The sequence below is a fragment of the Fringilla coelebs genome, assembly GCF_963513975.1.
Source record: "Fringilla coelebs genome assembly, chromosome: 1".
NCBI classification, from domain to species: domain Eukaryota; kingdom Metazoa; phylum Chordata; class Aves; order Passeriformes; family Fringillidae; genus Fringilla; species Fringilla coelebs.
The window spans coordinates 129,534,348-129,560,909 of NC_140028.1; the positions used below are offsets into that span (position 1 = coordinate 129,534,348).

General features: G+C 36.0%; 1 protein-coding gene across 2 annotated transcripts in view; it reads right to left on the reverse strand.

Annotated features, from left to right (window-relative positions):
* VPS50 (VPS50 subunit of EARP/GARPII complex) overlaps positions 1–26,562 on the reverse strand; it is a 77,588-nt gene that overhangs the window by 11,575 nt on the left and 39,451 nt on the right. The window contains exons 17-22 of one of the 2 annotated variants that reach the window (XM_084215247.1): positions 25,202–25,292; positions 23,512–23,688; positions 19,018–19,136; positions 17,454–17,560; positions 10,047–10,168; positions 6,702–6,782 (exon numbers count right to left, since the gene is read on the reverse strand). In XM_084215247.1, the coding sequence (XP_084071373.1) occupies positions 6,702–6,782; positions 10,047–10,168; positions 17,454–17,560; positions 19,018–19,136; positions 23,512–23,688; positions 25,202–25,292 (697 nt within the window). Of the gene's footprint in view, positions 1–6,701; positions 6,799–10,046; positions 10,169–17,453; positions 17,561–19,017; positions 19,137–23,511; positions 23,689–25,201; positions 25,293–26,562 lie in introns of those variants that run through there. The other variant, XM_084215248.1, reaches the window with a different exon arrangement.

The window sequence follows — 26,562 nt, forward strand, 5'->3', positions numbered from 1 at the left end:
AGAGCTCTCACTAACAATGGTGAGGAAGTATCTTCAGACTTATTAAAAAAATATTGTAATTACGTTACAGACATAAAAAGCCAATAAAGCAGGGAACCTTGATGGTTCCCCATAGAAATTCTGACACTAAAAACACAGACTGCTGATTGAGAAATTCCATCAACGCATCATTTGTAGCACTAAAAGATCTCACATAAATACATCAGTGAGCAGAAGATAAAACTTCTAAAAGAAGCTTATGGCAAATGTGATCAGATACAGTTGCACTGAGCATAGGAACAAATACAAAGGTTATCTACAATATTATATTATTTGAAAAATTAATTTTCTTTGCTCTGATCTGTGTTCACATTCAGCCAGATAAATCTGGAATTAAAATTACTAAATGCTTCACAATACTATGAAGTTTGCATTCTGCTGAGTTTATCAGAATGGATAAGCAAGCCAAAGGGTCTGGATATTTGCTAAAGATCCTGTGACCTCTTTCAGAGAGTTCAAAGGTACTTCCTGAGCACATCCACATATTTACTGCAGATAGGCAGTGACATCTAACCATCTAGCCACCACAATCAATTCCCTAAAAACATTAACTAAAGCAAAGAAAATATTGATTAATTATTAAAATTCCCTCTTTATGTGTCCACTCCTTTATTTTTTTCACTTCATTCCATTCTCAAAAACTCAGATTAAAAAAAACAACAAAACCCAACCAACAAAAAAAATTTAAAAAAAATCAATTTTGAAGTGTTTACACATGACAAAAGCAGCCAAACCCACAGCTCACCAAACAATGTTGTATCCTTAGGAGAGACAATGAGTGACAGAGCTGGGGGAAGAGTATCAGTAGTAAAATTTAAGAAGCTTTCTTTCTTTCAAAGACTAATTACAAATGATGTAAAAGCCAAATATTAGGAAGACTTCATTTTGTATTTATCTCACTTCAAAGTTGTCTGCCACTTCAAACACGTTTTAAACTTTTTTTTTCTTACTTTTTGCTTCTCATGAAGGTAAGGAACATCTTTTAAATACCAAAAATGTATTGCATCTGAAGAACACAAAAGGTACATGAGAACTGGCTAAGTCAGAGATAATGCTACCTTCAACTAGAGAGTCAAACTCTGGTTCAAATATCGTGGCCAAACAGCATGAGCATTTCATTCTCCTAATTTGTTCTAAAAAGCAGGCACTGCAAAAGCATGTTGAAAGCAAAAAGCAAACAGCTAGCATTGCCAATATCCCAAAGAAGCACAGGATCACTCTGAAAGGGTCTCAGTGATGCATGTGGTTTTTCCTCCTGCTTTCATTAACAGAAATGATCAAATGACTGAAAGAAGAAAATAAAGGGGCAAAACACACAGGCTGGAACAAGAAAAAAGGCTACAGACTATTTAAAGAAATCAGATGTTTTTCAGTGTACTGGACTTGTTAAAGTTAACCCTTCCAGTAATGAAGAAAATCTGCAAGAAAATGTCTGTTGCCAGAGATTCCCTTTGTGTACCACAGTAAACAAGGAGGGTCCTGTAAAACTGCCAGCCTCAAGAGGAAGAGGAAGGGAGTAGAAGCCAGAAAATTAAATAGCTGCCAGTTGAACTTTAATTTCAAGAAATGTCAAGTTACACTGAGAACATATTGTAGCACCCAGCCTTAAGCATGCAGAGAGCAATACTAAAGCAGAATAAACTTGCTTAGCTCCTCCCTGCATCGGAGTAGCAGGTCCTGCTGATCCAGCAGAACTGGGATATGTCAAAGACATATCACAGCCCACACACCACCCGTGTAAAAACTGCACAAAATAGATTTAATAAAATAATTTCAAGGTATACATGGAACTGATGCAAACTACAAGATGCTCTTCTCCTTCCTTGCCAAAAAAGAAAAAACTCAAAGTGCTAAAAAAAGACTATTAAAAGCACCAGACTGATCTGAACAATAAGCAAATGAACAATAACCAACCTGCAGTAGGCACAGCAGGATGGGTTAACCAGTACTGCCTGCAGAAACCTTACAGCAGGTCTTACCTATTAAATTTTCTCTAGTCTTAGTTTCATTTCCTTATACTGTCACAGGAAAAGAACTGTGTGTTCTAATGCTATACATGATAGGCATACCCAACTAGCAATTATTTTTACAAGCTGCTTTGCTATAAACACCTGAAAATATCAAGATGAAGTGTTAAAGCAGGCTTATGGCTGCTTCACCTATTTAAGGATTGCTAATAACAGTGGTATGAGCTACAGTGTATGCTTTGGGAAGTATCTTTGCAAGATACCTACAGTTGAATTAAAACTCATCTGGAACACGTTTTCACAACAAAAAGGTATGTATTAGCAAATAACAGGTATCAGATGAATGGGAGTGTGATATTGTTTCATTGTTGGGTACTTCACTTTATCATTTAATTGTTTATACCCAAGAAGATAATTTTGAATGACAGGTAGAAAAATAAAATTTATCTGTGTAAGGAACAAGCCTCTCCTTAAACCTCTTTTAAAAATGTTATCTGTAACAAGAGAATGTTTTCATTTCAAGTTTGGCTGAACCCAGCGGCAAGCCTTTCTTAAGCCTTCCATCTCAATGGGAAGAAGAGACTACAAACTAATTACCTAAATTGGAAGTATAACCTATATAAAATAATTATCTAAGTTAAAAATTTGATATTTAATTTGCAAGAGAGACATTTTTACAGGGCTGATCTCATGAGAACAAAAACACTTTTATTTCAGTTATCCAAAAGAACTAACTGATTATCTGCCGATTATGGTCAAATAGTTGACAGTTAATTACAATCATTCATCTCCACTAACTTTAACCAAAACCAGTAAACTCTACAACTTGTCCCCAGCACACAAAGTTCTGCAGATCACACTCATAACCAATAAACTTTTTAAACTGCTCTTCTGGCCTAATACTTTCTGCATAAGATTTCAGTTTCAGAATTGTTTTGATTTAATATACATACACAAGAGCAAAAAATATTAGGTTTGATTTTGCAATAACTCAAAATGTTACTGAAGAAACCTCAATCTTCAGTAGAGTAGAAGGAGTAAGTGGTGGTCAAAAAGCATGGACAAAACTGTACTATCTGAAAAGGTTCTGGCATTAGAACAGTCTACAGCAGCCGCAACATACCAACACTTCTGCCAAGAACTTATTTGTGCTGATGGATGAGGAAAAGCAGACTAACCCCAAATATTTACATAAAACAGGACAGCTCCATCATCTCTGTTTAAAAAACTGTAATTAATGGTTTCTGTAATATCATGAGCATCAAATACAAGAAAACAAACTGATCAAAGAAAGCATAACTTCTTATTGTATTCAAAAGCTGACAGAAAATAGTTCAACTAACTCCAAGAAGATGCTTAATATACAAGAATTTTTTATCACAAAAAATGTACTGAAAGCAACCTATCGGGCTTTTTTTTTCCTCCCCTTTGAGCTTACACATCCCTAACTATTCTTGAAGCTGAATGCTGAAAATTACAGGTAGGGCCAATTGTAAAAGCACATTGCTTTCAAGTTAAAAGAACTTCTTGAATATGCTGTAAATGTGTAAAGATTTTAAATGGTATTCTATAATACTCCTACTAGGTTTTAAGTTGCAATATTAGTATTTTCTAGCTGAGGGGCACAAAACTTACCAAGCAGGTAATCTTGCCTCAATTTGCAAGAAAATAAATCAAACATAAACAACGTAATCGTCACTCCACAGGCTTTAAGAAACCAGATTTTAAAAACAAACTACAAACCATCTTGAGAAACCAGGCTATTAATTTTCCATTATTTACAATCCTTTTCATGCAAATGGTATCTTTATGGCATTCTTGAAGAGCCATTAAAGGGATCCCCAAAGTTCCCAACATTTACAGTGCACACATTTCACATTGTCCTCAGGGCTGAATTGATCAGCATTGCCTCACAGCAGGCATGAGGTTCTGATTTCAAGAGTGGGGATCCTCCATGCTGCTTCTCACAAACCAAGTATGTCCCAAACCTCATTTGGGTAAGTCCCACTGACTTCAGTAAAACAGTTCAATTAAGTTTGCATTGAAACTTCTGGGATCTTTGACATTGATTTTTTTTTTGTTCAAAGGTAAATGGCAGAATTTTTGCATTAAAAATTACAAGAATTTGGAAGGTTTATTTACTACTGGTTGTCTCAATCTAACAATGCCTCTATGAGGAACCACTGTGTGCTGACAGAAAACTGAGAAAATTAGTCATGAACTAATAAGCCCTAAAAAAATAAATGAGACTCCACAGAAAACCACATGCACAGGCAGCATTAGAACCTGAACCACTATCTTGCAAAAAAAAACAAAAAACCAAAAAAAAAAGTAAGCTGGTCTGCTCATACACATTTTTACTCCACCACTTTTTGTACAAACAAATTTTCTCAAGAAGAGCTGCTGCTGGTTCCCAAGTGCTCACCTGCACCCCTCTGGAAACAGCCTGTGACACTGTGGACACCTGCACCCCTGTGGACACCTGCACCCCTCTGGAAACAGCCCATTTTTAGTGTCCAGCAAGAAGAGTCTGAAGTGACAAACATGAGATGTCCCAGAGACTGTTTAAAGAGAGACCAAGCAATTGCCAAAGCCAAGAAAATATATCCAGTTAAAGCTCAAAAGCTTCAGTAAATTATTCCAGTCTACTTGAAAATAGTCAAGTAAACAAAAAAAAAAGCTGTATGAAGACCTCTGAATAACGTGAGGAAGTAAAACACCTGCTGAAGACCTAGCATAATTTCAAAGTGCTTGTCGTGTCAGAACTCTGTATACACACAGTTCTCTTCTCTTGACAAGCAATTCATACAACACCTTAAAAATTGTCATTATGTACACTTAGAAATCTCTTTTAAAGAGGGGAAACAGAAAACCCACAAACTGTGTTTTCTTCTTTTTTTCTTCAGGTTTTTTTTCCTTTTAAGCGGCAAGAGATCAAGCATGGATTAGAAATGTTACACAAGATATCTTCAGCCAAATAAAACCTCACCAAGGTTTTAGCTACCATTTCACTGAGGACCTTAGCTGTGCCCTTTAGGAGCTGCACTAGGTGCACTAGCTGAACTAGGCACAGCCCTGTCAGTTAAACAATTCCACAGCCAAGACTCTCCAGAGTTTGCCACTAGTATTTTGCCAAATCATGTGTAACAGGGAACCCATCCACACTACAAAATGTAGGCCTGTGATGTTACATTTTAAGTAAAACCAAACTATTTGTTTCCAGCACTGGGACTAATGTAACTGAATTGTACCATTCCACAGGATAAAAGAGTCAAAGCCAAAATGTAACTGAAGATATTAATAAACCTCATGGAATATCTTTAGGCTAACAGCAAATCTTTAGCTAAGATTTCTTTCTTCTTTGAAATCTTACATTGAACATAGCTATTAATTTCAACTTGCAATAACATTATCTATTACAGTACTATTAATGACTGAGGAAGAAAACAAACAGCTGTTATTTTTCCATTTCCCTCCTAGATTTTTTTTAACTGCTATAAAAAATGAAGTCTGTAAAGCACTGTCAGGAACCATCACCATAGAGAAATTTAAGAAATTAATTCCATAACTTGCCTTTTTTCCATAATCTTTAACTGATTCATCTGCAAGTACTTCCTGTAATTAATTTTTCTTTCTGCATACACTGCCCGTGAGAAGAATATCAAGAAGCCTTTTTCTCCTTTACATAGGCCTAGGATTATTAGTTATCTTATGCTCCCTCTACTGACTGTATAAGAAATGGTCTTCAAGCCTTTTAAGATGCTTCTCTGAGAGAACAGTTTAGGATTTGATATAATGCTTCAAGGAATTAAAAAAGCATAAAGTACATTTCCTGGCATGTCAAATCCTTGTGCAAGTCAGAGTAGAACATCTTTTTCTTCTTTCTAAGATAGAAACCTCAGAAAATAAAACCTTCCTGTAGCATCCATGGTATTAACTACTACACATGCCATTTATGATACCCTGAGGAAATTTCTTCAAAATGTTTCAAGGGTTTTATATTTAGGTGAAATATGAAAACTTCAAACTTCCATTTCTAGTGTAGTTTTTAGCATTATTTCTTTAAAAACTCTGCTGTTCAGCTGAATCCACAAAAACTACCTACAGTCTCTTTTACCATCCTCCTGTGCAGGACAGTAATTTTCTGCCAGTGTGACATGAGCACCATATTTACTTTTCACACTTTGAAAATAAATCACAAAATGACCAATGGGATATAATCCAAAATATACATCAGGGAACGTTCCCCAAAATTAAGGAAGGTCTTAGTATATAAACTCTATTATCCTGAAAGGCGAGCAATCTTCAGGAGAGCTTACTGTTTTGCTATTCTTTTACTGAAGAAAAATGAGTCATCTACTTCTTTTTATAAAATGTCTGTTAGTAAGGATAATACTGAATTGTCTCTCTTTATTAGATGAATCATAATAGAAGATTTAAATATCGAGTTTCACTGTTACATCTAGCAAAATCTTTTTAATTAGTTTTGCTGTACATTGGAAACAAGTGATTTCATACAATAATGACCTCTACATCACGAAGCTAAGCCTTTGTTACTAGACAAAGGTTTATTAGACACATTCACGCTGAATGTGGAAAGAGGATAAAAATCAAAAAGCCATAATGAAATACAATTCCTGAACATTATACACAGACCTCTACCCCACTGAGCATTAACAACATCCAGGTACTTACCAGATCAATCAGACTCTCCTGGATTCTGTTCAGTGTGGTGCGTAATCTGCTGCTACTGAGGCCCAGTCCTGTTGATTCAAACTGGAAGAAATACATTCTACTTAAATTAGGAAAGGACATCTATTAGGTTTAAACTTTAAAGTTATGGAGCAAAACTTGAGCTTGCAAGGACTATCTACAACTCACATTAAAATTTTAACACACAATCACAACCACACAAAATGAAAATCAACAGAGGTCACAGCACTCAACACTGCACTGGTGTGTAGAATGACCTATGTATCTTCCATGAAGATGACAGTGGATCATTCATACCAATAAAACATTCAGTATCTTTTATTGTTATGATTCTCTATTTAACTGCTGGACTCTAGATTTTCTCATTCGGGTGATGAGCCCGGAATGGTGCCCTAGAACACCATCTCTGAGCCATGCATTCACATCACACCCAAGTCAAATGGTTTTCCCTCCTCTTTCTAGCTAAACAATCCCTCGTAATCATCAAATATATATCTTGCATAATTAAAAATTATAACCACTGATCTTTATAAACAATCATTATTACTTAATGCCTACAAAGATCTACCTCAGAAATGCACCATCTTCATGCTCATGGCTCAGGAATGCATGGGGCTGATGCTCAGCTGGGAATGGCTCAGGAATGTATGGGGCTGATGCTCAGCTGGGATATATAGTTATATATATCTATGCCATATATATGTATTTATTTATATATGCATACACACACATATATATAGCTACACTAATTTCCTGCTAAGTTGGATTATACCAACTGAGGGCCTGACTTGACATGCATAATTATTGTAACTTCCTATCTTCTACTGTTAATAAAACCCCCCAATAAACTAACACAACAAAGAAAGTGGAAACGGGATGTGTAACAAACACAAATTTAAGTCAACGACCTGGAAGGATTTGAATACAGTTCTGGTATGTGATTCACACCAAAAGGCAATCTGCTGAACATTATTTAGGGCACTGTTGTATGCTGCATTAGTAGACTTCTTTTCAGTGGGCTGAATCAGGGAAGGAAGGAAGTATCTGAGTTTATGTGACCTCCTCCCCTCGGTGTGAATACAGACAGGTATAATTCAGCTCCCTATTTACCACATCTGAAGTTTCTAATTTAAAATGTCCATCTGCCCCAATCCTTCTATACATTAAATGATAATTTAAATCTGAATTGAATTCCCACTGGAAGTACACTCTCATGAAATCTATAACCTGATCTAGGAGACATGTTCACAAGAACAGAACCTCATGGCTACACCATGAACATTTCACTCATCAGTACAGCAGACACAATTCATTCAAGTTTTTTGCAATTTCTATTTGCAGAACTGTAGATTTTTAAATTCCATAAATTGATGACATAGTAAGGCTAGTAAGCACAGCATTAAACAATTTGCAAAATAATTCTGTTCATCACCAATTTTACCTCTTATCATTAACCTCTTATAGTAATTACCTCTCATAATAACCTCCTATTGTTATTTTAAAGAGTAAGTCTAAAAATTATTGCAATGTCCTGTCAAAAAAAAAAAAAAATAAAACTCACCTCAGTTTGTTTCTGCTAAGGAAAACTATTTTGTGGCATGTTCATGAATGCCTTAAATTTTTGTGAGTAGATGTTAAATACAGGCAAACCTTTTAATTTTTTCTTGATCCATAATTTGAGATAAGACAGGCTTAATTTGCAGCCCACAAATAAAAAGTTTTGAAAGCAATTCTGGTTAAAACAGTGTTTGATTTTTGGAAGTGAAGAAGGCCAATACTGATTACATAGGATAATGATTTGGAGAAAGTCTGGAAAAAGCAATGACAGCGTCATGAACAGACATAGAACTCAACATACATATTTTAAATCCCTGTTTTTCAGTAAGCTGGTAATAAACTCTGTATAACCAACCACTCTCCTTACATGTGTACTAACTCACATATACCAAATAACCATAACATTCACAAATAATTTTAAACATTTAAGGAAGTTATACCAGTGCACTCTAAGAATCCTATTTGACATTATTTTCTGAATAAAATAATTAGACTCCGAGTGGTCTAAATCACATACCATCACCCATCTCTAATTCCTAAAGGTTTAGAAACACTATGGGGAGTGAGGACATTTAAGCAGCATTACAAGAGGGTTTATTACAATCATAAACCCTTGCAAGCATTGTGTTTCCCATGGAAAACAATCTGTCAAAACAACTACTAGGCACAAAAACATCACAATTGTACCACCCATCTGCTAGAACATTTACCTGCCTAGCACTGTGCTGCTCTCTGTTAGAAGCACAGAGTGAGGAAGCTGGTATGGACTTTGAAATCATAAAACAGGAGGTGCAAAAAAATAACAATAAATGCAACACAATGTGAATAGCAGAGCAACTAAGCCAATGGAAATCAATTATCTTAACAAAACAAACCAAAAAGCCCCAAACCAAACCCCAAACAAACAAAAAAAACCAAAAAACAAAAAAACCAACAAAAGGAAAACACCCTCCACCCATCTTGTAAACATAAATTGCAAGTACATTTGTCCTGCCAAATAGTTCAAAACCTTTTAGAACCATATGTTGAGTCTGCAAATTCATTACAATTGGCCAACAAATTATGATGGATTTGGAACCCTCAAAACTGTTACTTGTGGAGTAATTTAGGGGCCAAGATAGGAGAAAGTTGTTTTCACATGCAGCTATTAAGACAATTCTATTGACAGCTGATCTATATTATGTAAAGACATTGCCAACAAGCACTTTTTTTCAATTACAAGATCACTCAAAAAACCATTGTTTTCATTAATGCAAGTAGTTTGGCAGAAAAATTCTAGATATGAAAAAGTGTCTTTCAAATTTCTTAAACTTAAGTCACTACTTAACTTTCATGGCCCCCTTTTCCTACATGTGCTATTGTCATGTAAACTAGAGACATACATACAGAAAAATTAAATTACCTTATACTGTCTAGTTCATACCACCCTCCTTCTGCAATCTCCTTTGCTACCCACTTTCCACCACTACTTCTAGGTATTTCACATTGTCTTTCCTCCTTTTCAATAGTGCTGGGAAAAAGAATAGAGAAACTATCTATTCAAAACATAATATGATTAATGTCTCACTGACAATAACGCTCCCAGTACTTCCTTCCCTTACTGCTGATCTAATCAGCATTTTCTTACTCCTACATTAAAATCCATTTTATTACCACTAATTTTTCTGGGAATTACATATTATGTAGCATTTCTGGCAAAGAGATCTCCTCTGTATTTTCATTCTCTGTGTACAGTGATACTTGAAAATGAAAAATGCTTCTACTACCTACCATATCATTTCGGCCAAAAAATGTATAGACTGCATACAGATAGTAATCAAAGAGCTGGGACATGAAGTGGATCACATCAAATGCAATAGGCTTCAGAATATTCATCATCTGCATGTATTTCCCTTAAAAATTAAATAGAGAAGGTCAGTTTCCTCAGCACAAGTGCTACAAAGACAGTTTAGACAAACTCAAAGCCATCTTTACCAAGGGTATTATATAGCCTTCATCATTTATTAACAACAACTTAATAACAGCTTACAGATTGGAAAGGTTTAAAAACAAAGCTAAAATGATGGCTTAAGACACCACAATTGTTTCAAGACTTCTCAAAATATAGATGCTAATCCATATCAAAATGTCTTCAACTGTTCTCAGCCTTCCGGTACCAAATTCAGCACACAACTGTCTGGATCCTCTACAAGTTTCAGCTTCATTTAGGTAAAAAATTATCATCTGCTTAAGCAGTGTCTGGCAAATACTATATTGAGCCACTGAAGATTTTATGCTTTAGTGTGTTTATATATGTACATATGGATATTTTTCAAGCAATAGAAAAACACAGTATAAAAATGATATGTCCAAGATTGGATTTTACCCAACAACTGTAGGAGTTATGTGCTTCACATCAGTGATACAGCATTTTCTGCTCTCCTTCCATTTTATCCTGTGGTAAGACAGGATATGTTTCCAGGGGGACAGGCTATGAATGAAGGAGGATGCCAGAACCCTGGCACATCCAGGGAGAAGAATAATTCCTTCTGTTCCTTACTATTCTCTTTGGAAATTTTTTTTTTTTTTTAAATAATGAAAAAACCCCAGCCTCAGGATCTTCATCTGTATGTTATCTGAATCAAAATGATCATAGGATTTGGAGTCCAAAAGGGGTTTTTCCCTACAGACCTAGTTCACAGGGCCTATAGTTTTCATTTATTTTTGTTTCCAGTTTTGTTTCCATTGGGTCATAAAAGAAGTACACCTAATGGAAACCCTGATATTGCAGAGACCCCACATTTCCTGCTAGCTACCTCAAAATTGACATCCTGCTGGCCCTTTTTCTGTTCTAAAAACATAACATATAACAAATGTTATTTTTTTACCAACAAACTGTTTGGTTATTACAGTAAGAGACAGACAGCAATTTTTAAAGCAAAACACAAATGCAGTCCACCCCAGCACGGAGGATACGGCAGGTCATTTCACAAATTGTTATACTCCAGACATGTTTAGATGTGACAGGTTGGAAAAATTACAGGAAGGTGCTAAAACAATTTCTTTTTCCTGTACTCAACAACACTAATCTTCAAGTTAATACTATGCCCGGAGAAGTAATCTACTAATAGACAGAGAAAATATTGGTTTAATCAGAGAAACTGGGTAGCAGAGAAACAAAAGCTAGCTTTTAATAAAGGGGGAGTTATTTTAATTTTTCAAGCAAGTAATTGTGCAGGTCAGCAAAGATAACTAAGTTGAAACATGCATGATACAGTTACATACCTGATAAAATGGTAGAGCACTAGAGTAAGAACCAAGCAATAGCCTGACATTGTTACCTTCCAGGTTTCTATTTAATTTAGATCCGTATTGAATATTACATGACTATGCCTCTGTTTGCTAAGGCAAGCAAGCATATGTTTTGTTATTTTTAGAGACTTGACACAGGTTCTAATAATTGATATTTGTCCCTTTAGCCCTTTTGTTAACTCTATACTACTTAATTATTATTGTTTTGACCCATAGCATTATGAACAAACTGAAGAGTGGACTTAAAAAATTCTATTTGTCTTCTAAAAGGGAAAATCCAATGTACAGTCCAATGTGGAAATTTTTGGATGTTTCTGAAAGGATGGTACTGGTACCCTAATTAAAGTAAGTGTCACCTTCATCCATACTATCTGAATATTCTGTATTGGACAGGCTAACTTTTTCCACTTACTCTGTGATAAACACATTTTTAAAGTTGCCTGCAACCCAATATGAGCGATGAGTCACAATCTGGACAATTAAGACTTCCAAGTATCCATGCAGCTGGCATCAATATTGAAGGTAATCTCTTGGGCAGTGTCTTATGCTTTTCCAAAGGGCTACGCACTACACACTGCCCAAATACTGTACCTATAAAATACTTCCAGTGCCAAGAACATTTCTCTATTACTACATCACTCAGCTTCTTGACACAACAAGTGTTCCAAGAACATTTCCTCCTTGATGCTCTCTCTAACAGGACACCAGTTTTTAATGTCTACACATTGTTACTGATACTTGGGCTGAAGTTACGGTTTTGAGTTAAAAAGGGATATATAAGAATACTTCCAAACAGTACAAATAAAGTCCAGAGCATATCAAAATAGAAATTTCCAGAAATACTTGAAAAAAACCATTTAAAGTTTCAGCAGCTGAAAGTAGCTTGAATTTCTAGAGGCTCTAGATAGCTTAAACTGCTGAACATTTGCCAGGTTTCTTTTGAAGTATTCCTTGCAGAACTCCTTCTGTCCTTAAGGATAGCAAGTAGAGAGCATTCTTTATCAGACTAATCTGTACAAAACTGATGCACCTCACAAATTAGCACACACAAATATTTGCCAATAAATCTTTACCAAGCCAACCTGGCAAAGTGAGCTTTAAAGTATGAAAGATGGGGTAAGGGGGAAGTTACAGTGACAATGCATGCAGAAAAATAAGGTCTAAGTGGGATACCTCCAGCAGGCACAAGCAGCCAAAGACATAAGACAGGACTAAGGGACATCCCCTTGCACTCCCACTGGGGATATTGACACACTCAAATACCTCCATGAAGTGCCTGTACACCAATGCACACAGTAGGAACAAACAGGAGGAATTAGAGATGTGTATGCACTCACGGGGCTTTGAGCTCATTGCTGCTATGGGATAGCTTGTGTGACTGGAATATTGTCATGAAGGGCTACATGCTACTTAGGAAAGACAGACCTGGAAAGCACAGTGCTGGGAGTGGTGCTGTGTGTGAGGCAACACCTGGAATGTATCAAGCTCAGTCTTGGGGGATATGATGAGTCAGTCCAGAGCTCAAGTGTTAGGATAACAGGGCAGACTAGTAAGGGTGACACTGTCGGGGGCGTTTGCTACAGGCCACCTGATGAGGAGAAGAAGTGGTTGAAGTCTTTTAACAGACAAGTAGAAGCAGCCTCATGGTCACAGGCCCTGGTTCTCATAGGGAACTTCAGTCATCCTGACATCTGCTAGAAGAACAAAACAGCAAAGCACAAACAGTAAAGCATTGACAACAACTTGCTGACAGAGATGGTGGAAGATACCAGTGAGGAACGGTGTGTTGCTCAACCTTATACAAATGAACAAGAAAGGTGTGAAGGCTGGGGACAGCCTTGGCTACTGTGACCATGAGATTGTGGAGTTCAGTATCCTGCATGAAGGAAGCAAGGCAGCAAGCCAAATTGCAACCCTGGGCTCCTCGAGAGCTAATTTTAGCATATTTGGGGATGTTTTTGGAAGAATCCCATGTGGATGGGCTCTGCAGGAAAAAGGGTCCAAGAGAGATGGTCAATATTCAAGCACCACTTCCTTTGGGCTCGAGAATGGTGCATCCTGATGAGCAAGAAATTGGGCAAAGGAGGCAAGAGACCAGCATGGATGAACAAGGAACATCTGTCAAAAGTCACTAAAGCAGGACATATACAGGAGGTAGAAGCAGGGACAGGCCACTTGGAATGAATATAGAGATGTTGTTGGAGTGAGCAGATATTAAGACAAGAACAGCTAAGGCCCACCTGGAATTAAATCTGGTCAAGAATGTCAAGGACAACGAGAAGGGCTTCTTCAAAAACATCAACAACAAAAGGCCTGCTACTAAATGGAGAAGGAACCCTGGTGAGGGGACACAAGAAAGGCTGATATACCAAATGCCTTCTGTGCATCGGTCTTCATTGACAAGACCTTGGGAATCCCTGACCCAGGTCACTGGGAAAAAGGAATGGTGGAAGGAAGACACACATTAAGAGCTAAAACACTGCTTTGAAGGAAGAAGTGCAAAGTCTGTTGAAAGACTCTGTGATTCAAGGTTTTTTAAGTCACAAGAGGTTCTGTGTTATGTCACCAATCACTCACTTCAGCTAACAACTTCTGCCGTGAGGTTGGTCCTCACTATTATTATTTTCTTGCAAGATAATGCGGTTTAAAGCAAGAAAAATCTAAGAATTTGTCCTCAAAACCCATTCTTAGCACAAGCAAAAATAAGGCCAAAAAAGCATTAAAACCTATCAATATAAGAAATACTCACTAAACTACTTCTTAGGTCAGAATTATATTAATTAAGAGATCACTGAATCAATACATACAATGACATAATCATTAATTATTCTTATTGATATACAGTGCTTAGTTAAACTATTCCATGCAAATTTAACACAGGTTTATTCTTCCTTTACATTTTAAGTCAACATGCAATGGCTTGATAGGAAAAATTAACCTTATAAATTAGTCTAATGGCTACTCTATACTACAAAGAGAAGTAATTACCTTAGTTAATGTGAGAAAAATCTGATAAATTGAACTCTTCACTTGAAATTCAAACAAAATTGTAGCCACTCCCACTTCAATTATACATTAGCAACTCATTTATGTAGTTTATAAATATTAAACTACTTTTAAAATTATTCATTTAGCCTCCATACAAAGCATACAGCACATAGAAATACTTCAAAATGGTTAAAAAACACTGTCATCATTGTTAACAACACTGTCATTCAGTATGACACTATAGGCACTACTACTTTCCTAAAAGTAGTGGGCACTACTACCTTCCTAAAATGTAAGGCAATCATTTCTGTTTCTTGATTGGGCAACTTAAATCTGCATCTTCATCACTATGACTGAAAAACAGCAAAGAAAAACATAAAAAAGAGGGAAAAATAGTAATCCAAATAACTACTGAGCCACTGTTTTAATTTTTAGGATGCAGAATTTCAGATTCTCTTGAAGAAACTATGGAAATGACAGAAACACAAATATGGAGGAAAAAATAAGATGAATTGTAGATCTAACAGAAGTGAACTGTACCAGACTAAGGTACATGACTTTCCACACAATGGACACAGTACATTTCATCTATCTGGGATTTGGTAAAAGTATTAGTATAACAAAATTGCACAGTAAATAAATGAAGCTAGAGTGTGTTGGAAAGGGAAGTAACTAAAAGAGCTACTGGTGGACTTCCCAGCAATCAGCCATCTCATTAACATATTCATGAATTACTCTGGCACAAAAATAAGAGTGATAATAGAAAAAAATAAAGAGGCACCATCAAAACAGAAAAGGACTGACATAACGTACAGGAGTACTTGATGACTGTTATAATAAGAATTGGATGAAATTCAGTAGCACAAACTGTAAATCCATGCATTTAGGGGACAATTAATTAAAAAACATGCATCTTTCTACTATAAACTAGCAGCTTATCTCTTGGAAAAAACTGGCAAAGTGAAGGATTTGCTGGCTGTACAAGGTCATTACACACTGCCAGTATAAGGAAGCTGTAAGAAATCAAAAGAGGTGCAAAACAGAAGGAACTTTGGACCATGATGCAATGAGAAAAGAATTGGACAATGCAGGAAGATCTCATCCAAAGTACTGCACGATTTTGGTAAGACTACAACAAGAGCAGAAAATTTAAAGTTTCTGGTGGATAAATACAGGGGACACTAGAAATCTTGACACATTGTTTAGCAGCTCAAAGACAGAGAAGAAATAGGATCGCTTCTGGTAAAAACAGCAGAACAGTATGCATTGAAAAACACAATTATCTGTTAAATCTCAAAATTTCTTTTGTCATAAGATCAAGTCAGCAGAAAATAGGGGGATATTTTTTTTTATAAATTCTTCAGGCACAAAAGGCTTCTGAAATAGAATTCCTATTAGAATGAGTGCTGGGAATAAGCATATTTACAGGCAGTACTAAATGACATCTTCCTCCCACAGGAGGTCCTTTCCAATTCCATGTTCTAAATAACACTTCTATCACTCATACTATTACCCAAAACAAAATAAAACACCCCAAACAGCAGAAAATTTAAAAATTAATAATAATTCCAGAAGGAGAAAAAAAGCTCATATATATATATGAGCTTTTAAAATTATGTTTAATTTTGGGGTTATCAACATAATCCTCAAATAGTTTCCCTTATGTAAGATCAGAAAACCAGAACTGCTGCTTCACTTACTGGTACAGCGTTTTATGGCAGGGACAGAGGCTGGAGTTTGCATGAAAGTGCCATGAGTGGTTTCTATATTCAATCCTCAATTTTCTCAGAGCAAAATCTTATAGCAGAAAAAGCAAACAAATCTCTCCCACCTAAGTTACAGATCAATCACAGAAAAGTCACAACAGAATGAACTCTCATTTCAGGTCTATACGGTCAATGCTTAAGGAAAAGAAAGGTTTTAGCAAACCTGCCAAAAAGGTTAAGAAAATTAATTCCTGACTTTCATCCTGCCCTCAATGACAGCAAAAGGTGCTATAGCCAGGTATTGGAGTACCCTTTTTAAAAAGGGTTTACTCTGGAGTGCAACAATCATTTCCAGACTTTGGAGGCAAACCTCATTAATGCAATACATACAGAATTCCTCTCTCTCCTGCCTACTCAGATAAATTTAGGCAGTTACTTTCCCTTCTCTATAAATAAAACAGAAGTCAGTAGCAGAAAATTGCTATCATACAATTATCTAGATCATCACACAGAAGGCATGAACACGGAAAATCAATCCCATCTCATCCAGAATAGGAGGCCAGTGTTTTCATAGAAGAGTCTGGCAAGAAAAGCCCTCAAGAAGTGGCCTAGTGCAACCTCCTGCTCAGAGCAGGCTTAAAGACACAAGGCTGCTAAGCAGCCTGTCCAGTCACCTCTTGATGATGCTGCAGGGATAGAGATTCCCTAAACTCCCTAGGGATTACTAGGATGTATGAGAACTCTTTTCTTCTAGTTGATTACTGTGTAGTAAGAACAGTTATTCTGAGTGTGAGAATTTGAATAATGAAATGGAAAAAAAAAACCTAGTCATAAAGTTCTTACTTTTGCAACCATTCTACATTAAAATAAATTTTGCTTGGTATATCTACTCTTCTAACACATTCAATATTTCAGACAACTGAACTACCATTATAGGTTAAAACCAACATATGCATGCAGATTAATTTTCCAGGTAAAAACAACACACAAGATTTAAGCAAATTTGTCTATTTAATTAAACAATTTGTTTTGTGCTTTATTTTTATTTTATTAACATTTTCAAAGAGTAGAAATAGAGCCCAACTAAGTATATTTTTCAGGGCCTTAAATATCATTTAAGATATTTGCTATAATCCAGAAATTTGCACAAAAATGAAAAACACTTTCAAAAAACAACAATTATTCTACATACCAACAAGCCTTATTACATTCAGTGTAGTGTTGGTTAGAATAGGTGCATTCACTTTATTCAGGTTATAATCTGATCTCTTTCTGCTCCTCAGAGTTTCTCGAGAAACACTTTAAAAAAAAAATAAAACAAAATACAGCACACGTGAAAACATTCAAAGACATACAAATGAAATTTAGTGGAAAATGTACTATTCCTCCCCCCTTCTTTCACATGATAGCATGTCTTCCAGTGCAGCATTTCATTTATGCCAAAGCACAATAGGGTCAAGATTCTAACATTTAAGAAAGAAGCCTGATCTAATTTACACAGAATTGTGCTACAGAAGGAATTTTGACTTTTATTCTAATGCTGGAGCTCTGCAGGCCCTCTGTCTTGCCCAAAAAGTCATTTCAGTCACTCTGAATCAAATTCACAATTCACAGAGAAAATAAAAACAACACAAGTCACAACAAAACAGAGGCAGATTTGCCAGCTACAGCTGAGAGTTACCACCTAGAAATAGAAGCAATTTTGAGGAAAGTGAAACTAAAAAAGTCATTAACTTTTTCATAAATTTTAGTCCTGAAAGAGGCAGGAAGTTGGAGTCAATGATATTTATCCAACTAGACACATTTCAATTTTCTTTAAGAGAAACCCTCTGCCAGCTGCTATACCTCAAAATTATATTCTTCCAAAAATTTCAATTTCACAGCACAAACCTATGGACAGCAACTCTTGTTTGTTCCAATTAAATTATTTTTAACTATATCTCCACCACTCCTTTGAAAGGAGGCAGTTTACATGGTATACCTTATAGAAAGAATCATGCTAACAATATTTTATCCCTAAGAGTTATCTTGTCCAAGTGATGGCATTCTAGCTGTCCTGCAAACCCTACATAAAAAAATGTTAGCCTGCTTCACAGTCTGAATGTACATCTAAGTTATACAGTGTCCTACACATAAACTTGTTTTCAGATCCTTTTAGAGAATAAAAAGTTGGCTTTTAAATATGAATATATATAAATAAAATACTTTTTATATACATCAAAATAGAATATGTATATTCATTTTTATATATGTATGTGTGCATTAAATAAAAAGAGAACTTAAAATTGAAAAGTACTGTCTTCAAGCTATGGAATAATCTTACTTTTTTTCTTAGCCTGCAGAAGTTTATTGTTCTGCAGAAGCCCAAAACTCAAAGCATTTGTCTGCAAACAACCACTTTTGACACAACAGAAATTACACATATACACAAGAGCTGCTACAGAAGGACCTTCAGTTAACATCTAGTCTTTACTAACCAGTTTTCCACTACCTGCTTCAGAGATCCTTTATCTGCTTTCAAAATGTTCCTTCCTTCAGGTTTTCTCTGCAATAATGATGAGTGGTTTAATGTTCCTCCCCACTCTGGAGACTCTAAGTGCTGAGCCTTCTAACTGTGCAGGCAGCATAATGTTTACTTGATTATTCTGTAATCTACAATCACTGTTGTAGATTACAGAAACTGAAACTGAACTAATTAGAATACTGAGATGAAAAGTATGTGAATTAGACCAAGGACACACATACAGCCTACTTACCTCTTTATTGGGGCATCTCCTGTCTGCTCATCCACATAATCTCTTTTCAACTCTTCAGGAACATCACTGTCACTATCATACTCTTGATATGCACTTTTTTCTTGTTCATCTGATTCATACTGGTAAAAAAAAAGAAAAAATAAATTGACTACCATTATTTTTGTTATAATATTATCACTCATTTAATGTTGCACTTTGGTCACTTTTTGGCTTTTACCTTGATTGGGATACAAATAACTTTGCTGGTTGAAAGGCTGCTGACAATGTTCTTTAAAAATGCAGCAGGCAAGTTATATTATATTGATTAGGTAAATACCTGCATCATTCTATTTCAGCTACCAATAATTTGTGTTCCTTCCTAGTTGATGTATAAAGTACCCACATATTTGAGCTTTTATTTTCTTATAATCTGAAAAATAAGCAGTAATAAATCCTCAAAATTCATCCATACAATGGCAGAAAAAAAAAAAGAAAGGAAAAAACCCTGGCACTGCATTGCATAATAGTTAATAATTATTGAATTATTGCAAGAAGAACTAAACTATTACTTCACAAAAATACTGCTTTATACTGTACACATTTAATTAAGAAAATAACACGATAACAAAAAAATAACTTGCAGTTATGCAGAAGGCACCTGCACTTGAAGAGAGACACTTTTCCTTAACACATACTCTGCTTTGAAGCCACTTTATCCACACAGTGACACAGGTAACACACTCTGGTTCCAGGATCCTTAAGAAATGGCAGCCAAAACACACTAGGGCATATATATTTTTTTCAGTCACACATGCCTTGACCCCAAGTTGCTGAGAGTTTTCAAGTCTAGCACCATGAAAGCACTATGTACAAAAGCAAGAACCCCACAGCACAAACAAATTGAAAACAAAAACAGCTCAGGTGGAAAAAAGAGAATGTAGTATGAGACACTCAAAAGAAATGTTTAGACCAATAGTATTCCCAGGCAAAACATCTGCATCATGAACATTTTAGACAAAGCAAAGTTGTAAAGAAAGTAGCTCAGTTTATTTCAAAAATGAGCTGAGGTCAGCGTTGACTAAGGACAAAAAGAACCACAGTTTATCTAACTTGACTGGGACATCAGCACAGAGAATTACCACCACTTATTATGCATTAACATATAATAAATGACGTGCTGATTCAATTAAAATCCAGTGAAATGATAAATTGACCACAAATTTTTAACTACCGTTCATATTGATGTAAGAATCTGTCAATTGACATTAATGAACTCTCTTAACATCATAGAATAAGAGGGATTTTGAGATTTTTTTTTTAACATGGAAAAATACTTTTATTATTCCCTTCAATCTAATGCTATTAGTGATCTGGAACAGCTATTTATGAGATAAATGCATTTGTATTTTAAAGTATGCATTAAATAAGAACTATTAAATAGTGACCTCAATCTGAAGAGACCTTATAAATCTATTTGAATATACACAGTCTGCAGTAAAGTTTTCAAGTGCTAAAATAAATTCAGGTATCTTGCAGCAGTAATGAGGTGAAGTGTTAAGGCAATCCATTCAAACCAACCCACAGGAAGCTGTAAGATTCATCAAAGTTCAAGAATGTTACAATACTGGAAGTTAACTGTATCACAACAGACACATTTTAAGAAGCTACAGATAAGGGACATAAAGCATCTCACCAAAGCTCAAGATACAGAGCTGAGCTAATTGGGTCCAGAGGCCACATTTTGCAACATCTAAGCACTTTAAAAGACTTTAAAATTCTCAAAAGAAATCCTGACAGGTCTTCCCACCCTACAGATAAACTGACAAGTAAATTAAATGTCTTTATCATGCTACTTCTTTCTATATTTGGCAACATGCCTATATTCTCTGGAAACAAACCTCCATCTCAAATAATTCAAATTTTCAGTGCTAAGATGTGCCTCCACCTTAACTGGTCAGTCACTGAAATATAAAACCTTAGCAAAAATTTCATCCTGTGTTGTTTAAGCAGGTTATTTATCTTTCTATGTAAAGAATAACAAAATAGGTGTACCTTCTCCATTTTAAACAGGAATTTTCTCTGTGCCAGCACTTTGGAACCGACAGTTATGAGACCGAAACGTTAAAGGTTAATGGCTCAAGCAATCAGCAATTTGCAAGGGCAGCAGGTGCCCTGCTGAGGCCAGGTTTGCACAGCCAACTGTGTGCTGGCAAAACCTCTGATCTCCATAAGACAGAGGAGGTGCACACCCATCACCGAAGGATGACCATGAAAAACCAGCCTTTGTTTAGCAACAAGCCATTTTTTGACCCAGATATGGAAAAAGGTCAGTAGATCAAAACAGATCCTGCCAGATAGGATAATGCTTTTTATCATGACAATGACAATCCCATGAGGAGGTATCACATAAGCCTTAAGGTATTCAACCCATCTGATAATGCATAATTGGCTCAATTAAGCCAGGTCAAACAGCAGTCAAGTTATTTAGAAGGGGCCACAAACCATCAAAGACCCCCAAAATGCCCCCAGACTCATTTCTGCAGCCTTCCACCAGAGGACTGCACATGATTCACAGTGTTGAAGCAGCCAAAACCACCCCTCCAGTGGAGGTACCTGGCTGCTCCCCCCTGAACATGAATGTCTATTAACCCGGTGAACTTTCATGTTTGGTGGCTTCCCTCAGCCTCAACAGATCAAGACTGTGGCCATCACTTTGACCAATGGACACTGAAATTGTAAAAACCAAGTCCCGGTTGGATACATGAGTTGTATTATCTTTCCACTACCTACTCTTACCCTTTCCTTCTTTTTTTCTTTGTATATTTCCTTAAGTTACATTTTGATATTTTTATAGTGTTATATTACTATAGATAACAACATGCTAGATAAAATGGCTACCTATGTCATTTCCATCGAAACCAAATTGTTCTAAAATAAACCTGCCATTCATATGTATGTATAAACACCAATCATCCAGTGTTGTTTCACTCTAATCCATCCCAAAGGATCTATCAACATCAACCTCAGTTACCCTGCCTCTGGGACAGAAATGCAGAGAGGAGACTAAAAATGTCAAAAGGGAAAGTAGGACAGTTATCTGTAGAGTACAGCCACCTCAGTCATGAAATACCTTCGTTCCAATACCAGCCCTGGGAGATATCCTGTACACAAGTTGATTAACTCGTCCTGTGCCACCATTCACAATTTGTCAGAGAGACAAATTTGTCTGTTTTACACTCATGCTTTGTAACTCATGCAGGTTGCAAAGAGTGCCAGTAAGACCTGCAGGACCACTACTTCTCTCACGAGCCTGCAGTTTCTGTGACAGTGGGCCCTTTGAACACTAACAATTCAGTGATTCTGTCTTACTGACAAAAGGCAGCAGTGTGACACTTCACGCTGGCAAAAGCCAACAAAATAGTGTCTCCAACATGTTCATCAGCATTTGCTACCTAGTTTTTCATCAAATGATTTAATGCTTCCAAAAGCTTAGCACAGAGTAAGTAAGACAATGTCTTCTAAATTTTTCTTCAAGCTAGAAACAGATTCTGAGGGGTAAAATGTTAGAAATGGAAAGACCAAAGAAGGTCTGTCCTAACTTGCATACAAAGTTTTCATATCTCATGCAAATGTTCAGACAGAAATAAAAACACCTCAATCTATCCATAGCCAAGAAATTAAGACAATTCTACAAACCCCTTCTACAAGTGTAAGTATGCTGTTTACAAGGCACTAAACAAAAAATATGGGAACAATGTAAGCTCTCAATCAGTAGCAGCAAACTACAAGGTATCAGAGGAGCTTGAAATCACTGAGCAGCAATTATTCTTTTTTGTTCTTGAGATGTTATCCAGCCTCAACAGCACAAGTTAAGCCCAAGAAAAGATATTCACCAAAGGGATAAACAATAACAAAAGCTTAAACAAAAACATGATAATGTAGCATTTAAGAGAATGGTACAAAGTTTTACATTGAAACACATTTGATCACTGATAGATTTTGACAGGCTTCTGAAAAAAACCCAGACAGTTATTGTTCAGTTTTATAGAAGAACCTACAACAAAGAGAGTGTCCTGAGCATTGCAATTACAACTAAAAATGATGTAACAAACATCAGAAAAATCACAGCAAATCACATAGGAGTGAACAAACACAACAAAAGGAGCAACCTACAACAATTCTTTCCTATGAAGCCAGCAAACAAGTTCTAAAATGCAAAATTACCTCCACAAAGAAAACTAACTTAAACCCCTGGAAAAACACTAATTTAGGTGGAACATGTCTTGCCAACCCTCAGGAATGCTTGACTTCAGTGGAAAAAAAGCACTGATTCAGTGCAAAACAAACTGAACTTTAAACAGGATGCCTGGCTTTCTGCATTTTTAAAAGCAAAGCAGCACAGTACTGCAGGCAACAGATTCCTGTACTAAGGCACATCACCATCACTGCCTCACAAAATAAATCATCATTTACTGAAAGCACTATTTGCTTTTTTTTCCCTGAAACACTCCGTACCCCGTTGGAAGCTAACACGTCTTCTGTCTCATCGTCCTTGCTGTCGGCCTGGATCTCGAAGGGGTTTCCCCCGGCGCAGTACTGCTCAAACAGCGTCACCGTCGATGAAGCTGCAGAGGCAGGCTGCTTACTGGGCGACACGGACGGCGAACGCGACTGCTCCAGGAACTTAAATTCCTACCAGCAGAAATAAAACACGTTTTCATCAGGCATTTTCAATATTACTATGGCTCCAGTTCCATAAAAACAAAGGATAACAACAAACTTGTGGACAATTAATTTTAGCTGCTTATTTAAACATGCTTTTCACGCTGGCTCAAGTCAACCTCAAAAGTGACAACCTTATGCTGCTTGTCTTTGTACTTTTAGAAGTTTTCTGCTACAACATGCAATACATCTGCATTCTGAAAGCATTTGCTGTCTAAAACTAGGTGAAAATTGTGGTTTTTATTTTACAGAAATAAGGAGATAAAAAATACTTAAATTCTATCCAAAAATACAGTTTTCTTTACACGAGTTACCTAGTAATTTACTAAAGCTGAAATTTTCTTGATGATATTTTATTTTTTAAAAGTTGTCAAGATTTTTTACTTCTTAAAGCCACTGCAGTTTCTGACCACTGGGTGAGTACACAAACTTTTCAAGTGTAAGGACCAACCAGGATCCAAAAGGCATTATTTTTTTACTTTTTTTTTCCTAACAAAACACAACTATCTCAGATGACACACCATTTTTATCTATTAAACTCTAGCTATTGATATTCATAATGGTAAAATGTACATTCTCATTTAACTAAAGGTTCAAAGATTAAAACACATGCAGCTAAAAGGACTACAATGTTAGATTTCTGTTTGCTTAAAAAAACAGTAACTTTCTGCCACTTTCTGCTGCTCCAGTCCCTTGAGCAGTATGTACAGATTTACAATCCCATTTCTTTATTAAAAATACTATTTCTTTTGCTGCTGGATGCTGCTGAGGGTCCTCCCTCCCTTTCCCTACATACTTTTACTGACCCCGTAGCCTATTGCTTACTTCTACAGTTAACTCCACAGAGGTTGCAAAATGATCTTGCTTAACATTGCTGTGCTAAAACATTTCTGAACTTCAGTTTTAGCTTTAATCACAGGCACCATGTTTTATTTGGCAAAACAAGTTTAATTTCATCCACGACATGCTAAAAATCAAAAAAATCACTTCAGATGATTAGAAGGTGAGTACAGTAATTACTTGCTTTCAGTTGGACTTCACCACAGAAGATTTTTTTTTCCTGTCCAAATGAGGTGGTATGACCTATGTTTCCAGAAATAGATGCCAAGTTGGTACAAGCTAGTGAGTGCTCATGCAACTACTTTCAGGCACTCAGGTTTTAGCATCCTACTGTCAGATAAATAATTTAGAAATTAAAAACAGACATATTAACAGTACATTGAAACAGGAAAATTAAAGGCTAACATCATGCTTACAACTCTAGCTAGCATCTTCCATAAATCTGCCTGCCTGAAACAGAAACACTACTGTTTCAAAACCATTTGACTTTTAAGTTTCTAATATCATGAAGTAAAACTGAGGAGCTTTTAGAAGCCATTAAAACCATTTGTACATAGTTCATGGATCTTACTACTTCTTAGAAGACCGTGACTCTTAGTTATTAAATATTAATATATTTGTATACTTTATCCATAGAACATACATGAAGCTGCAAAATACTAAAGCTTGATTTAACAGGACAAAGTTCCCAGGTCTCATTCTCCAAAAACATTCTTAGCTCTTCAAGACGGGTCCTGAAACACAAATGAATAATTTTAATTGGCAGAAAGAGTAAATTACAAAGTTAGCAATTACTTCACTTCTGCAGTGAAAAACTCCTTCTAAAACCGTACAAAAGGTTACACTTTAAAGCAAGTATTTAAGCCATTCTTCTAACCAACAAACCACCAAAAGCTGTGCCTACCCAAACAGTGTATTTTTTATGACACCTCCGGAGAAAGTCTCAAAGAATATATATCTCTCAAATTTGTAAACTAATTTTTTTAGTCAAAACCATTACAAATTATAGAGGGACATGTACAATTATGCAGAAATACTGGATCTTTTTCCTCTGTAAACTGTAGAAAGCAATATAATATACACAAACACTCCACTAGCAGCACAACAGCTTCTGAGAGCCCACATAAGAAAGATGCTTTTTTCAAACACACTGAAGACAACAGAGAGCAAAGGGAAGTGGAAAGAAATAACATTCTACAGACATACCAACTTTTTAAAGAAAAAACTTAAATGGCTATTAGTCTCTAATTTTCTTCATAGCTCAATTTTGCTTTGGTATCAATACAGTAATAAGGACAAGTAATCAAGCCATTACATCTCTGCATTTCTTCTGTTGTTTTTAATCACTAGAAAAGCCTCCACTCTGTCACAAGCAGAAATATCTTTGATAAAGGAAAAAAAACTTGCCACATAAATGAAACATATAGGAAAAGACAGCAATGAATGCTTTTTGAGATCACACTGTTCTATCTTTTCCTCTTAATATAGGGCATATTGTTTTGTTTAACAAGTAACAGTTGGTAAATTATGCACTGGATTTCTAATTAGGCAATAAAATATCCTATGAATACCACAACTCCAATAATGAACTACAACCACCACTAAAATTAAAATTTGCTTGCCACAATGAGATAAGCAAAGTGCTGAATTGTGAATACAGTTTGCTGTGTTTATTTAGATTCCCAAGTTAAATACAAATAGACTTTAAATGCTATTTTCAGGGCATTGAGCACCCATAGCTTGCAGATCTTCTCACAGTAAAGCCAGAAGAAACAACAGACAGAGATGCTGTGAAAACCAGCATTACAGATTAAAAGTCTTTGTGAGGGAGACTGAGGTGAGAGTCATAGAAAAGCAAACATTCAAAAGCCACACAACAAATATTCAAAAGCCAGGTTTTGTAGCATTTAGTATCTGAAACCAAGTCTCTGACAGAGCACTTCAACAAACAAACAATTTTTACCAGCATATACATTTAGAAAGGGGAATGTATGAAGATCTGAT